The 14,612-nt window shown below is 47.0% G+C and overlaps 1 protein-coding gene across 1 annotated transcript; it reads left to right on the plus strand.

The window, feature by feature from the left end:
• The first annotated feature begins 2,080 nt into the window (after positions 1–2,080).
• LOC147990543 (putative E3 ubiquitin-protein ligase SINA-like 6) lies at positions 2,081–11,167 on the plus strand. Its single transcript, XM_087538276.1, has 3 exons — positions 2,081–2,127; positions 10,248–10,389; positions 10,472–11,167. The coding sequence occupies exons 1-3, from the start codon at positions 2,081–2,083 to the stop codon at positions 11,165–11,167; spliced, it is 885 nt and encodes a 294-aa protein (XP_087394402.1).
• The last annotated feature ends 3,445 nt before the right edge of the window (positions 11,168–14,612 follow it).

Raw genomic sequence — 14,612 nt, forward strand, 5'->3', positions numbered from 1 at the left:
ATGCGGGATGCGATATACGATGCATATGCAAGATTTGGAATGGAATGAATGAACCTGGCCTCAACTTGGAAATCCAAGAGTGCCACTGGAAAGAGGAGTTGATTTCGGTTGAAATCGATATAAAGATCACCGGAATTGGATGCACGGTTTGGACATGACAAGCAAAACAAATATGGCACCGGTCTGCGATAATCAGCAAATAGCCTACTAAATGCATCAACAACAACATGCTACAACAATCCAACATGGCAACAAAATACATGGAAGGGATCCACTCATGATGCTTGACAAAATATGAACACTAAGCTACGGCTAATTCACTCAATAACAGGTTCAAACAAGCATGGAAAAAGTGCAAAAGATAACAGGTTTCAGACTTAGTGAAATTAACAGCAAGTCAAGAATTTATCATTAGGAAGGAATGTTTAGAGCACGATAACTACATGCTACATGAACATATCATGGCAAAGCAAGGCATGGAATGAAGCTAATCAAAGCATATAACAAAAGTCCCTTAGTGACCATGAGCCAAAAGGGATCAGAGAATACAATTGCAAGCATGTGAACATAGCAAAAACATAAACAGATTCAGACTCAGTGAAAAACTGGAGAATGCAAAACAGATTAACGAGTAGGCATGTTTACGAGCTCGATGCACTCACTACAAAGTATGGCATGACAATCTAAGCATACACCCATCAATAATACATGGCATAGCAGCTAGACATGGCAAGAACAGCAACATAGCATGGACGGATCAATAGCAACAACCTCGGCAAAATCGCTAAACATGTTAACAATCTGCCAGGAACATTTTATAGCAAAAGTAGAGCTCGATTGACTCAATCTAGGGTGCTCCATAAATTCAAACAATGACATGGATGGATAGATCACCACAATATCTACAAAACATCTTTACTGATCATCCTCAAAAGAGGCACGGATCACTAGGAAACAACATGAACATATGGCATAAAGACAATAACAGGACAAGGACTTGGTGAAATTCTAAGTCCCTAAAATCAGCATCATTGAGTAAGCTACTTTGCATGCTTGTGTTAGTCACCACAAAGATCACAAAAATACATTACATACACCCCTGTAAAGATGGCATGGCATACTTCAAAACACATGTAGAGCTCAGGATCATAGCATGCACACATTAATCATGGCAAAAATGACAAAAGGCCATTTGCTGAAACAGATCTGACATAATCATCACATAGCCCTCTTCCAACAGCATTTCAGTCATCAAGATGAGCTCAAATGAAAATGATGCAATGAGGTGAAATGATGTACTCGTCGAGACGAACATTTTGATAAGCTACACGCACGAATCGGAGCTACGATGAGAAATTTATGATGCGATGAATATGCTCAAAAAATACTGAAATCTGGGGGACTTGGTGAAATTTGGACCTCTCTGGAAAATTCAACCCGGGACGAAGCGGCGCGGGACGGAGGGATCCGGATCTGGACGGAGGCCGTTTGGTCGTCAGGACTAGTGGATCTCATCCCGATCTGGGTCAACACCTGCTCCGGCGACCCTAGAGCTCCGGTGATCGCCGGAGAGGACGGAGGAAGGCCGATGGAGGCGCGGAGAGACGTCGGGGAGGCCGGGGACGGCCGGCGGCGCGAGATCCGGCCGGACTCCACCGGATCTGGGCCGGAGGAGGCCAGCGCGGGGTGGCAGGGACGGTGGCCAGCGAGGTCAAGAGGCGGCGGCGGGGCGGCACCGGCAAGGTGCGCGAGGCGCGGCGCTCGGGTGCAGTCTACGGCGACGAGATCTGGGAGAGCGACGGCGCATTTCGCGGAGGCGGCACCCGACACAATCGGCGGCGAGGGAGGTGAGGCGGTCCTGCAGGGTTCCGGCCGCCGAAGGTGGCGCGGGCAGCGCGGATGCGAAAGCCGGCGAGGAGGCGAGGTGCTGGACGGCGGGGCAGGTGCGGGCCGGGCGGTAGCGCAGTCGGGCTCGTGCGGGCCCGATCTAGGCTCCGCGGGCCGGCACGGTGGGGAGGAGAGAGAGGAGCGGCGGCGCTGATGTGTCACGCCGTGGTTGGCTGCGGCGGGCGGCGCGGACATGTCCGTCGGTGGAGAAGAAATGTCTGGCGACGCGCGGAGGAGGAGGTTAGGCTTTGCACCGCGAATTTCGGAGGGGGTCACGTATATATAGGTAGAGGGAGCTAGGAGTGTCCAAATGAGGTGCGGTTTTCGGCCACGCGATCGTGATCGAACGACCGGGAGGATGGAGGAGATTTTGGTGGGTTTTGGGCCACTTTGGAAGGGTGTTGGGCTGCAACACACACGAGGCCTTTTTGGTCCCTCGGTTAACCGTTGGAGTATCAAACGAAGTCCAAATGGCACGAAACTTGGCAGGCGGTCTACAGGTAGTAAACCAAGGCCGCATGGCAATTCTCGGTCCAATCTGAAAACGTTTAACACCCGCACACGAAAAGAGATAGAAAGGGACACCGGAGGACATAGGAGCGCCGGATTGCAAAACGAACAACTGGGAAAATGCTCGGATGCATGAGACGAACAAGTATGCAAATGAAATGCACATGATCACATGATATGCAATGCATGACACGCAAGCAATTACAAGGCAACAACAACGAATAACTAGAAGACACCTGGCACATCGGTCTCGGGGCGTTACACCTCCGTCCCCGTCAACTTAGTAGGCCCACAAGTCAGCCTGCCACTATACTGGGTCCCAGCTAACAGGGGGAGTATTCATTTTTTTGTGCATAATAAGGAGGCACTTCCTTGCGTGCAAAGATATAGCTGGTGGGTCCGAGTTGTCAGCAGTGGTAATGTTTTTTTCATGAAATACAGAGGCCCTTTCGGTGGGTCCCTGATGTCAGGTGGAGGAATCATTATTTTGCGTGTAATAATGAGGCATTTCCTTGCGTGCGGCCGTGGACCCAGCTGTCGGCCTCTCCACGTACAGTCCACTTCAGATGCATGTCGGTCGTTGACCACGTTGACCAGGCCGCGCCGAGAGTACCAGGGTGGTGGACGACGGCGAGGCCTGGGAAGGGAACGACACGGAGGCAGGGAAGACTCGGCAGTTGTTTCCCACGCGGAGGGGAGTACGATGTACGAGGGTTTACTGGTTCATCTGCCGTCGCCAGAGAATAACAGCAGGTGTGGGTGAGTAGAGGGATGGCTAGGCCAACGATGGGAGTACAGTGGGGCGGTGAGGCCTGCGTGGCAGCACAGCCGGCCGTGGGGAGGAGGGAGCAGGCAGTCCCGCCGGCACTTGTTTGAGCGGCTAGATCAGGAATAGCAGAGATTGAAGAAGCATGACGGCCGTTCGATGGACATCCAACAGTCACTGCTTGTGCGTCAACCTTTTTTTAGGAAAGCCTCAAATCTGTGGAAAATAGCATACAAACCATCTGCCATTATTTGTAATAATTTACAGCCCATTTGCTAATTCTTAAGGTTTTTTTGGAGCCCATATTCTTTTTGTTAGCATTACAACCCATATTGTGGCCACGGTTAAAAAATTATATGAAATATTGCATATTTGTGCGGTCCGAACTGTTTTTAATCCCGAAATTTCGACTCACATTCAAAGTGATTTTAAAAATAAATGTATATCGATATAAAATCCAACAAATTCTCCACGCATAAAAATTATTGTAATTTAAAATCTCGAAATGAAAAAAAGATATTTGAAACTAATTTTCGGTTTGATGTGTTTTAAAAATGTACAAACCATTTCCAATTACTGATAGGCCATTTTCTCGGCCAGCCGAATGAAGCTCTCCTCGTCTTGAAATATTTGCGGCCCAACAGGCCTGACAAAGCGACTTACTTGGCAAATCACAAAAAAACTGGGCTGTGGCCGTGGACCCAGCTGTCAGCCTCTCCATGTACAGTAATCTTTCGATGGAAGTCGGTCATTGACCACATTGACCACGCCGCGCCGAGAGCACCAAGGCGGTGGATGACGGTGAGGCCTAGGAAGAGGACGACGCGGAGTCGGGGAAGACGCGGCAGTGGATGCTCACGCAGAGAGGAGTACCAGGGTTCACTGGTTCGTCTGCGGTGTGACGCTGCCGTCGCCGCAGAATAACAGGGGCCGTGGGTGAGTAGAGGGATACCCTGGGCCAGCGGTGGGAGTAGTAGTGGGCGGTGAGGCCTTCATGGCATCATAGTCGGCCACGAGAGGCACGAGCACGCGGCACGACCGGCTCTGCTTTGGGCGGCTGGAGCAACAAGACCAGAGGTTGAAGAAGCACTACGGCCATTGGATGGACATCGTACGATCACTGGAGCTAGAATCGTTCATATTGACTAAGTTGACAACGCCCTCCGTCCTCGTCAACTTAGTAGGCCCACAAGTCATCCACTCACTATGGTGGTTCCGGAAGCGCTGGGGGAAGAAGACGAGAGATTGAAGAGGGATGCCGGCCGTTGGATGTAAATCCAACGCCTTCTTAGGCTTCGACCTACTGGTCCACATGTCAGCCAGTCCATTTGTTTTTTAGTCCATTTGGTGGGCTAGGTGAAACAATGATGTAGCATCTATGCAGCCCGTTTAAATCCCATTTGCATTTTTCTCGAAATCCGCGGACTTGCACGGCTGGGTGAAAATATCATGTTGGGCTAGACGGAGAAATGTTATAAAAACATAAACACATGATTGCACGTCAGTAAAATCTTTGCAAGCTTATGTACGCAATCACTAGGAGTTAACTTGCCAAGTTATATATAAACAATTATTGTTATTTTGTAAGAACTTTCAACTTACGAAATAAAATATCATTTTAATTTGATGAGTTAATAGTACGTGGGGTATTATTGTTTTTTAGGCTAGACGTGGGACAGTTGAGTTGGTTCTAGGGGAAAGTACTGGGAAAAAACTCAGTTTACATCGAAAAAGAAAGTGGGAGAAAATTCAGAGACCTTCTGGGTCCACCTGAGGAGGGGAATATGTTGGGAGGAAGGATATTCAAAGCACGGCAGCCGAGTGAACTAGTTTTTTTATGGACAAGTGAACTGGTTTACATACATAAGAATGTAGCCACTAAAAAAGCAATCAGGTTAATGGGTTCTTATAAGAAATATTTCAGACAAAACAGATAATTAAGACACATAGGCTAATGCATGAAACACTCAGATGATAAGGGTGCTTATAAACAGATAAACTAGAACATCTAGACCTTCCTGGCACGCTTGATCATGATGCTGCGGCTGTCCGTGTACTCGTCGGTTACGGGAAGCAGACATGCCCTCATGTCCAAGATCTGCCTGTACATGTCGTAGCATGCGTATGCGTCCTTGGCCGTGTAGGTTATGTAGGCTAGATTCAGAGGTACCTCCCACATGTTCAGGTCGTCTTCTTTCATGTTGGCGTATCAGGGGTCGATGATGGTCTCAGCGAGGTCAACCAGGGAGTCCTTCTCCTGCCCGTTGCTAATGATCTTGTATTGCTTCTGGATGTCGACAAGCTTGTTGCACCAGATGGCCGAATCGTCGCATTCTTCCTTCTCTCCACCGTAGCAAAGGTGAAGTGGGCGCTGCCGATGAAATGGGCGAATGCTCCAGAACCTGGTGCAGCCATAGGACTGAGGCGAGGCAGAGCTTCACCGAGTCCGTATCGTTGGTGTACATCACATTCAACTTGGTGCAGCCATAGGACTGAATGGCGAACTCAAAGGGGAACTCCTTGCTGAAGTCCATATCCAACAAGCTCACCCCTCGGATCGCCATTGGAGTCTCTTCGAGTGAACGAGTGTGTAGGCGGCGGCAGCAGTTCGTTTTTCAGCTCTTGGGGAACTGGATTCAACAGTAAGTTGAGTGTGTACAGGCGACAACAGTTACTACCTCTCCTTCATCCGCTGCACGCTTGGCAGAAGATGCACCCTCGGCCACACGTCGGTTCACGAGCGGGTCTGTATTGGTACTGTAATAACAGGAGTTAGTGGTCACTTTACTTAAATTTAATTAGCTTTAATAGAAATTTATACTTAAAACAAGCAATGCATTCGCTCGTTCTATCAGTGCCACAGGATCAACATGCACAACAATTAGAATTATTATTCTCAGGACGCACATGATCAACACATTTGTCGCACTTTCACAAAAATAATACTACCAATTTTGAAATGTTTGTTATGGTTGTTGTCCTCTGCATCATCATGCCGTGTTTCCCATCTTGCAAGATTCAGAACCAACAAATTATATCCAAATAATAAGTACAACAAATATGCCTACACATCTCATTGATTCCCAGCTTCCAAGATTCAGAACCAACAAATAAGATCCAAATAATAAGTACAACAAAGATGCCTACACATCTCATTGATTCCCAGCTTGCAAGATTCAGAACCAACAAATAAGATTCAAATAATAAGTACAACTAAGATGCCTACACATCTCACTGGTACCCAGCTTGCAAGATTCAGAACCAACCCATTAGAGCCTTTTGATAAAGTGAATATCGGGATTAAAACCATCTTGGCTAGCCATGTCATACAATCGAAGAACTTGGCGAATGCTCTTGACTGTCACAACATCTGTAGTTGAGTATTCCTGTTTGCACAGCATGTTTGCACAGCAGAAACAAGGAGACAGGAGAGCATGATTTCTCCTTAATAGCGGCCTCCTTGAACTCAACCTCCAGCTCTACATGGATGAGGTCTCCCTGGAGTTCCATGATTCAATTCATGCGGCTTTTTCTGTAGTTCACCTGAAATGAAACAAAGATTGCATCATTCAGCTAGCAAGAAGTACTTGCTCTTGTGAGCTGGCAGGTTCTTATTTAGTAGTAGGACTAAAATTGAGGAACATTAAGGTTGGTTGTCCGGCTCATGTAAGGTGCAACTATAATTTTCTTATCCTTTTGTGCAGTTCCACTAAAATAAAGTGCCATTGTGGTGACAGTGACGGCTCCATCTTGCAAAGGCTAATAAAATGTTGCATGAGATTACCAGCAGAACTTGACGGAGATTTTGGAAACTCCAATCACCATTTTGTGCAGTTCCACCAAAATTGAGAGATGTTGCCCACGTGACATTTTAGTTGAACTGCACAAGATACTCATTCCAAAAAAAGTGTTTTGTGCAGTTCACCAAAAGGTCACAATAGCAACAAGGTGAAATGGATATCCCTATCTGCACAAAAACATAGAAAGTAAACAGTTGCTGGTCAATAAGAATATACGAAACATATACAAAATGAAAAGAAGCATCTTAATTATGTTCATGGCAATCACGCAAGGACAGTAGAAATTTTAAAACATCAGCAATGCTTCATGTTACCAGAAGCATTACGATCAACAATGAGATTCCTCAAATATGGGATTACTTTAATGGTGGAATTGCTTGTTTACCAGACACAGTAAATCAACAGCAGCTAAAGAGTTGGTTTAAGGGCATGGGATCGTGGGGACACCAGGACACTCAGCAGCGTAAAGGAGCAAACTTACTTATCATACTGGGGAAAATAGGAGGAGTGCCATTTGTAACACAGTTTAATTGCATCTTATCACCGGAGGCATTAGATTAACAATAACACTGGTTAGACATGTCCCTAAGGTAATAGTGTGATCGCTTCATTTTACATGCGCCCTTACATTAACAACAGCAAAAGGTTGGTATAAGGACATGCGACAGTGGACGCATCAGCACAATGTACCTACAAGGAGGCATAAAGTGGTGATGCCGAGTTTGTTCATGCTATGTGAGGGCAGCAAGTCTAATCCTGGAGACCTTGTACTATGTGAGGGCAGCAAATCTAATCCTGGAGACCTTTTACTATGTGAGGGCTGCAAATCTAATCCTGGAGACCTTTTACTATGTGAGGGTAGCAAATCTAATCATGGAGACCTTTTACTATGTGAGGGCAGCAAATCTAATCCTGAGACCTTTTACTATGTGAGGGCAGCAAATCTAATCCTGAGACCTTTTACTATGTGAGGGCAGCAAATCTAATCCTGGAGACCTTTTACTATGTGATGGCAGCAAATCTAATACTGGACATACTCTGTTGACTTGTCCACCAACCGCCACTTTCTATCCTTTTTTCAAGCAATAATAGATCTGTTACTTATCCAATTTGTACTTCATTTTCCCATTATTTCCCTTTTCAACCAAGAGACCAGTTGGGTATCCGGTCTCTACTACTTTCACCATATTATTTCCTCTTTGAATCAAGTCCTAGATTCATGCTACAACTTTCCCGCCTTTCTTCGTTGTTTGAATAAAGCCCTAGATTCGAATGCATGAAGTAGCTTTACCTCTAATAAAACTAAAAATTTAGGTGGCTTTGGAAGAGCTGATGGGAGTACAAAAAGATGCACATGCAGACACATGGGGAGCTGGGGCAGTAGAGCAAGGCTGCTTTGGAAGAACTTATACCTGAGGGTCGCCGGGATGTCGGCGGCGGCAGGTCAGATCTGCGGACAATAGGCAGGGAGGAAGAAGGGTCGGAGCACCTCCCGAGCGCTGTGTCGGAGAGAACAACACAGGCAGAGGATCGGGCCCCTCCGGCAGCTGTGGGTTTCCTCCCTCGGCGGTGATGACCGCGTCAACGATGCCTGCGGTCGCCAGCATCGTCTGGAAACGTTGCGCGGTGCGGGGCCGCAGGCCGGCGCCTTGGATGATTTGGAACAGCCGACTGCCACTCGTGTCCATCGCCTCCATAGGTGCTTGTGGCTTTTGGTCACTTGGTCTTAGATTGGAGTGACCAGTGTTGCACAGAGACTTGGGAGTAGACGGATTGGAGTGGTGGGGCTATACTAGCAAGTAGTTGTATGTACTAGTACAATAGTGGGCTCACATAGCAATTTTGTCTCATGCAAGAGCCTGGCTATATGCGTGCTCCAATGTTCGCAACTGCAACATTCGGTTTGCGCTTGGCTCTTCGCCTCTTCGAGAAGACGAACAATGATGTTACTACTACTACTTCTACTATGTCGAATCCACTGTTGCATGTCCGTCAACCACGAGCGGGACGGATAGCTTGTTGTAGAAGTACTACTAAGCAAAAGCATGTCCTTGTTTGCGAGCAACCGCGCGCATGGGTGAGGGAGAAGGCGTGTAGTAAAATCAAGTTTATCCTCGTTGTACGAGTTGATGCGACACATCATAGCATTGGCTCCACATGCTTGCCTCTAAACTTGGCTGAAAGACCCGCAGTGTACAATATATTTGCTGCAACCTCTACCATTTACCCACCACAAATTAAAATATATGTGGCCGTATGCATCGTTCTGATGCAGAGGCCGGGGAGTCCCCCCTTTTCAAAAAAAACAAATTAAAATATATATTCCTGTCTTGACCAGATGAGCATGCAAACTACAATCATGAGGGTGTCAGGAAGGGCCAGAAGACTATTTTAATTTTTTTTTAAACTTCGAGACAGCCACATAGCATGGAGCCGACCGCAACGATTTTGAGCTTACAGGCACGGTACACGCTATCCTAGACTACTCTACACATGAAACTGCCACACGAGCGTCCGGGCTGCGCTTGGCTCTTCGCCTCTTCGGGAAGTCGAACAATGATGGAGTACTACTGCACTGGAGGAGTACTATAGTACGCTTCTGGCCATTTGACACCGATTGAACTGCTGCATGTCCACCGCGTGCGGGGGGGGAGAGCGTGTAGCGAAAGCTTGTCCTAGTCTTGCCAGCCACCATGCTCATGGGCGAGGGAGGGACGCTCCTGCCTTTGCGTGTATGATAGGTGGGCCCGACAGGTGTGTGGCCAACCTGTCATTAGCCAAAGGCACGTGCAGTTAAGTCCATGAGGGAGAGGATAATCAAACTTCTCGTTGATGTACAAGTTGACGCGACACATGAAAGCACTATATTCGATATATTTCAATAATTTGCGTTTACCGATGCATTAATTACAACGCATGCATGCATGTCGTGACTCTCCTTCTAATAGTCCCTCTGGTCCTTTTTACTCTGCATATTAGGTTTGTCTGAAGTCAATCTCATCCAACTTTGACCAAATTTATACATAAAATTATTAACATTCACATAACAACATATTTATTATTAGATCCATCTCGAAATATATTTTCATATTATATTTATTAGATGTTATAGATGTTAATATTTTTTAATATAAATTTGGTCAAACTTAGCAAACTTTGATTTCAGACAAAGCTAATGTGCGGAGTAAAAAGGACCAGAGGGAGTACTTGCATGTTTTGATTTAATGCACCTTGAAGTAGTATAAAATATATGACAGTAAAGCTTTGTAATACCCCGGTCCAAGTCGAGAGATGGTTGTGCACGAGGAGGGCGAGATCATGCAGACCGAAAAAGACCCGATGATGGAGCTCTCTAAGGTCTCGATGGACCTCGCCGTGCTCCACTGCCCCTTGTGTCTCCACCCCTTGACGCCTCCAGTGTATGAGGTTCGAATACACCTCGTCCATTCGGCTGATTGAGCAAGGTCCAGGTTTCTTGATTGATGTGTTGTTCGATTGATTTCTGCAGTGCAAGGGAGGGCACCTGGCCTGCGCGGACTGCCGCGTTGAGCGCCCCGGGAACCAGTGGCAGTGCCAGAAGTGCGAGCGCGGCGGTGGCTTCAACGTGCGGAACACGGCGGTGGACTCCGTCGTTTCGTCGGTGAGGGTGGAGTGCCCGCACGAAGGCTATGGGCTCTACGTCACTTACCACAAGCTCGCCAATCACCAGAGCGTGTGTCTGCTCGCGCCCTGCAAATGCCCCGTGCCCGTCTACGGCTACGAAGGCCCACCGCCGGCGCTCTACCACCACATCAGCACCGCACATCCCATGCCTGTGCACAGGATCCAGTACGGTAAGGTGCTCCAGCTGCAAGTGCCACTGTCGGAGCCACGACTCTTGCTATTCACGGAGGAGGACCGCCGCACATTTTTCTTAGTTGGCGGCGTGCTCGACATCGGCGCGCCTATCACCATGTCGGTCGTCTGCATCAGAGCAGGGGCGTCCCCACTGCCGCACTACGTGGCCAAGCTGTGGGCGAATGGCCCGTCGGGGGAGCCCAAAGGCATGACCGACGCCGTCAAGTTGGAAATGGAGGTGACAAGCAGTAAGGATCCCGGCGACGACGACGTCCAGGAGCTGACCTTCTTGACAGTTCCACCCAAGCTGCTGGCCGGGGCTAAGCTTGTGTCCCTCCACATTCAGATTGACAAGCTCACGTCCTAAATGTTTCTACAGTGCCTTCTATTTATCTTAGTAATATGCTAATATAGGGATTACCTTGGTCTACTTTATCTTAAGAAATAGTGGGTTTTGGTGGCGATGCAACAATTACTTCGACATCATATCAGTAATTTCCAACAGTCAAACGGATAAGAAGTACTACTTGTCATCAAAATGGATAAAAGGAGATGTATGTAGACGTATTTTAGTTCTAGATACGTCCCTTTTTATCCATTTTGATGTCAAGCACTCCCTCCGTTCCACAATACATGCCTTCCATTTGTCAAAATGTAGATGTATCTAGACATGTTTTAGTATATAGGTACATCCATGATAGAGTCAATCGGATGGTTGAGAACACTACAATTCATAGCTACAGATCCGTGTGTGACTCCCAGATGCAGAGGCCGGGGGTCATCATCCTCCTTTTCGAGAAAAAATAGACGTGCGTGTGAGAGGACAAGTGCGTGCGTGCACCTCTTCTCTTCCCATATAACGTACTACTAAACTCAGAGTACAAGTTTTTGTGGGTGGCACGATGGTGCGTGCGAGAAGTCCTGAGATATAGCTTTAATGTGTCTGAAAAAAAGACTAGCTTAGAGCTCGCCACGCGGCTATTCCTGTCGAACGCCCCATTAACTGTAAGATATGTATACGACGGTGCTAGTTATTGCACGTACACAGGAGTACTCCCTCCTTTCCGGTTTATAGGGCTTAATTCAAAAATCTCACCAACCAAGATGGTGAGTGGTGGAATATTTTTTGTAGTTTGCAAAAGCACCTAATTAATGCTCTTGTTTTTCTCAAAAAATTATCAATGCATTAATTGCAATGCATGCATGCATAAAGTACATGCATTGGTCAATTTTCTCTTAATACTTGCATGCAATGATTTAATGCACCTTGGAATATGAACATGTGTTGGGGAACAACCAAATTGAGCCTTATAAAATGGTAAAACTAAAATTTGAATTGCAAATTACTCCACGCTATATTGAATTGCAAACCTGTTCACAACAATCACAACCTAAATGGCTTCCCACTTAGGAGCGTATTAGTACCACGCTATATTGAATTGCAAACCTGTTCACACCGATCACAACCTAAACGATTTCCCACTTAGGAGCATATTAGTACCACGCTACTCCCTCCGTCCGGGTTTATTAGGCCTAAAGACAATTTCTCTTAGACCAAGACACATAGTAATTTGCTCACATTAATTATTTCATTTCACTCCCAATGCACTCTCTCACATGCATGCAGCCAATGAAAAAGCACGCATGAAGTATATTAATTTTTCAGCCATGGCACCAACAACAACGGCTTTCAATGCAACCAATGAAATGGTTGCATGCATGCACCTTTCCAAAGTGGGGCCTTACAAAAGGGGAGTATATTGAATTGCAAACCTGTTCACACCGATCACAACCTAAACGGTTTCCCACTTAGGAGCGTATTAGTACTCTGTTATAAATACTACTATGCCAAGATGACTGCACATTCCTCCTCAACTCCTCATCCAGAAAAACAAACAAGTCATTCAACATCCTTCCCTTGCGTCTGCCATGGCCAGTGTGAGTTCCGGGTCGAGAGATTGCCACCAGGGAGAGGCGAGCATGGAAGCGGAAGCACAAGAGATGTCCCGCCTCACTGCGAGAGCAACCGACATGTCCCGCCACGCGGAAGTAGCAGCACAGAGGTCCCGCCGTGCCGCTGAAGCAGCACGGAGGTCCCGCCACGCCATCGATGCAGCAGACTAGTCTGGCCGCACTGTGGAAGTAGCAGAGATATCCTGCCGCGTCATGAATGCAGCAGAGATGTCCCGCCGCGCCGCGTCGGCCTGGGAAAATTTCTCGCGGGCAGGCGACGACTGTTACAGGCGCATGCATGCGATCGTCCATAGCCAGATGGATCAGATCTCCGGCTCGGCGAGGTTGCAGGACGACATGATAGCCTCGTTTGAATAGGCACGGCGTCATCCGGCAACTAAGGGAGGGCAATGAGAGGCTCCGGGCCGAGCGCGACCTGCTGAGGGAGAAGATCATACGAAGTGTAGACCAGCAGGAGGAGACCGGTGCCTTGTTGGAGAGGACTGACGTCATCGTCAAGAAACTTATGGACGAGAATGACATGCTCCGCAACGAGCGCCAAAGGCTGGTGGAGGAATCCGTGGATGTTCTCAAGCAGCATCTTGAGGACACGAAAGAGCTCATCGCTGCTCGCCGCGGAGACTAGTTTCCTGGCTTCTTTTGATGTAATAATCGGTTTAGGATGTGGATTGTGTCGTCGGTTGTGAAATGTTGGGTTCTAGTGCGGATGTTTGGCCTTTGTTGGCCTCTTGGGATGTTGCGATTTCAATCTGGTAGCTTTTAGTCCTTCGTGTTAGGCTGGAGTTGTGCTGAACTTCTTGTGAATTGTGGTGGTTTTCAGTAATGAAAATCGGAAGGGGAAAGCCCTTCTTTGATAAAAAAAGAATCATCCTTATATATTCATCAGTCTTACTATAAGTCGCACTAGATGCTATATAGGTCCGTCGGATCTTACATCAAGATCCGTGCTTTCAGATTTTCTTTTTTCTCTCTTAAATCTCAGTCGAGTGAGACATAGCCACGCCATTAAACAGAGGCTCGGGCGCCATTAATGGAGACCTTGGGAGAGAGGTGGACGGCAGATGGAGGTCAAAGGGCTCTGTTCTCGATAAGCACGCGTAGGAGTCTGATCGCATGCCTCTCGTACTCAAATAGCTACCTTGCACGACGCCTCCTAGCTAATAAAAAATGGGGACGCATGGCGGCACGTAAATGGTACTAGTAAGTAGAACGCCCACGGTTTCAATAATACTTGTGTTTCCGATTGTAACGTGACAGCACTTGTTCCAAAATGACTTTGTTGATTGTTAATGTGTGCGCCTTCGCAAATCGGACTGCAAATTTACCACAGCATGTTGGTGCCATGTCATGGCACCAAGCCAAGTTTCATTATTTTCATGCGTGTTTTGGATTTACAGGAATTAAAAAACTAAGTTTCTCAATGTTTCCAACCCAGCCACGAGGCCCAGAACTTTGAATTTCATTCCCATTTCTTGCATGGAACCTAGAAATTTACCCGAGGACACACATGTGATTTTCAACCAACTTTGGTGCACTGGAACATGTGCTTGTATTTCATGCACACAAAGGTGACACGTTCCCTCCCAAAACCACGAGCCTTCTTGAGAGAAGCTCCGATTTGCAAGAAGCTTACACCAAAATTTGTTCCTATTCGGCCAATTGTTTTTACCACGGCATGGTAATACCATGACATGACACCATGCCAAGTTTCATGATTTTAAAACCAAGTTTCTCAATGTTCTCGACCGAGCCACGATGCCCAGATATTTGAATTTTATTCTCATTTTTTGCATGGGATCTACTCCCTCCTTCCATCTATATAGGGCCTAATGTGTTTT

Source organism: Triticum urartu, chromosome 1A, assembly GCF_056163025.1.
Source record: "Triticum urartu cultivar PI428250 chromosome 1A, HENAU_Tu73, whole genome shotgun sequence".
Lineage (NCBI taxonomy): Eukaryota > Viridiplantae > Streptophyta > Magnoliopsida > Poales > Poaceae > Triticum > Triticum urartu.

Excerpts from the sequence above, each read along its gene's own strand:
- LOC147990543 (XM_087538276.1), top strand. The coding sequence starts at position 2,081 with ATGTCCGTCGGTGGAGAAGAAATGTCTGGCGACGCGCGGAGGAGGAG. Across the intron at positions 2,128-10,247 it reads GGCGACGCGCGGAGGAGGAG|TCGAGAGATGGTTGTGCACG; the intron begins GTTAGGCTTTGC and ends CCCCGGTCCAAG. Across the intron at positions 10,390-10,471 it reads TGACGCCTCCAGTGTATGAG|TGCAAGGGAGGGCACCTGGC; the intron begins GTTCGAATACAC and ends TGATTTCTGCAG.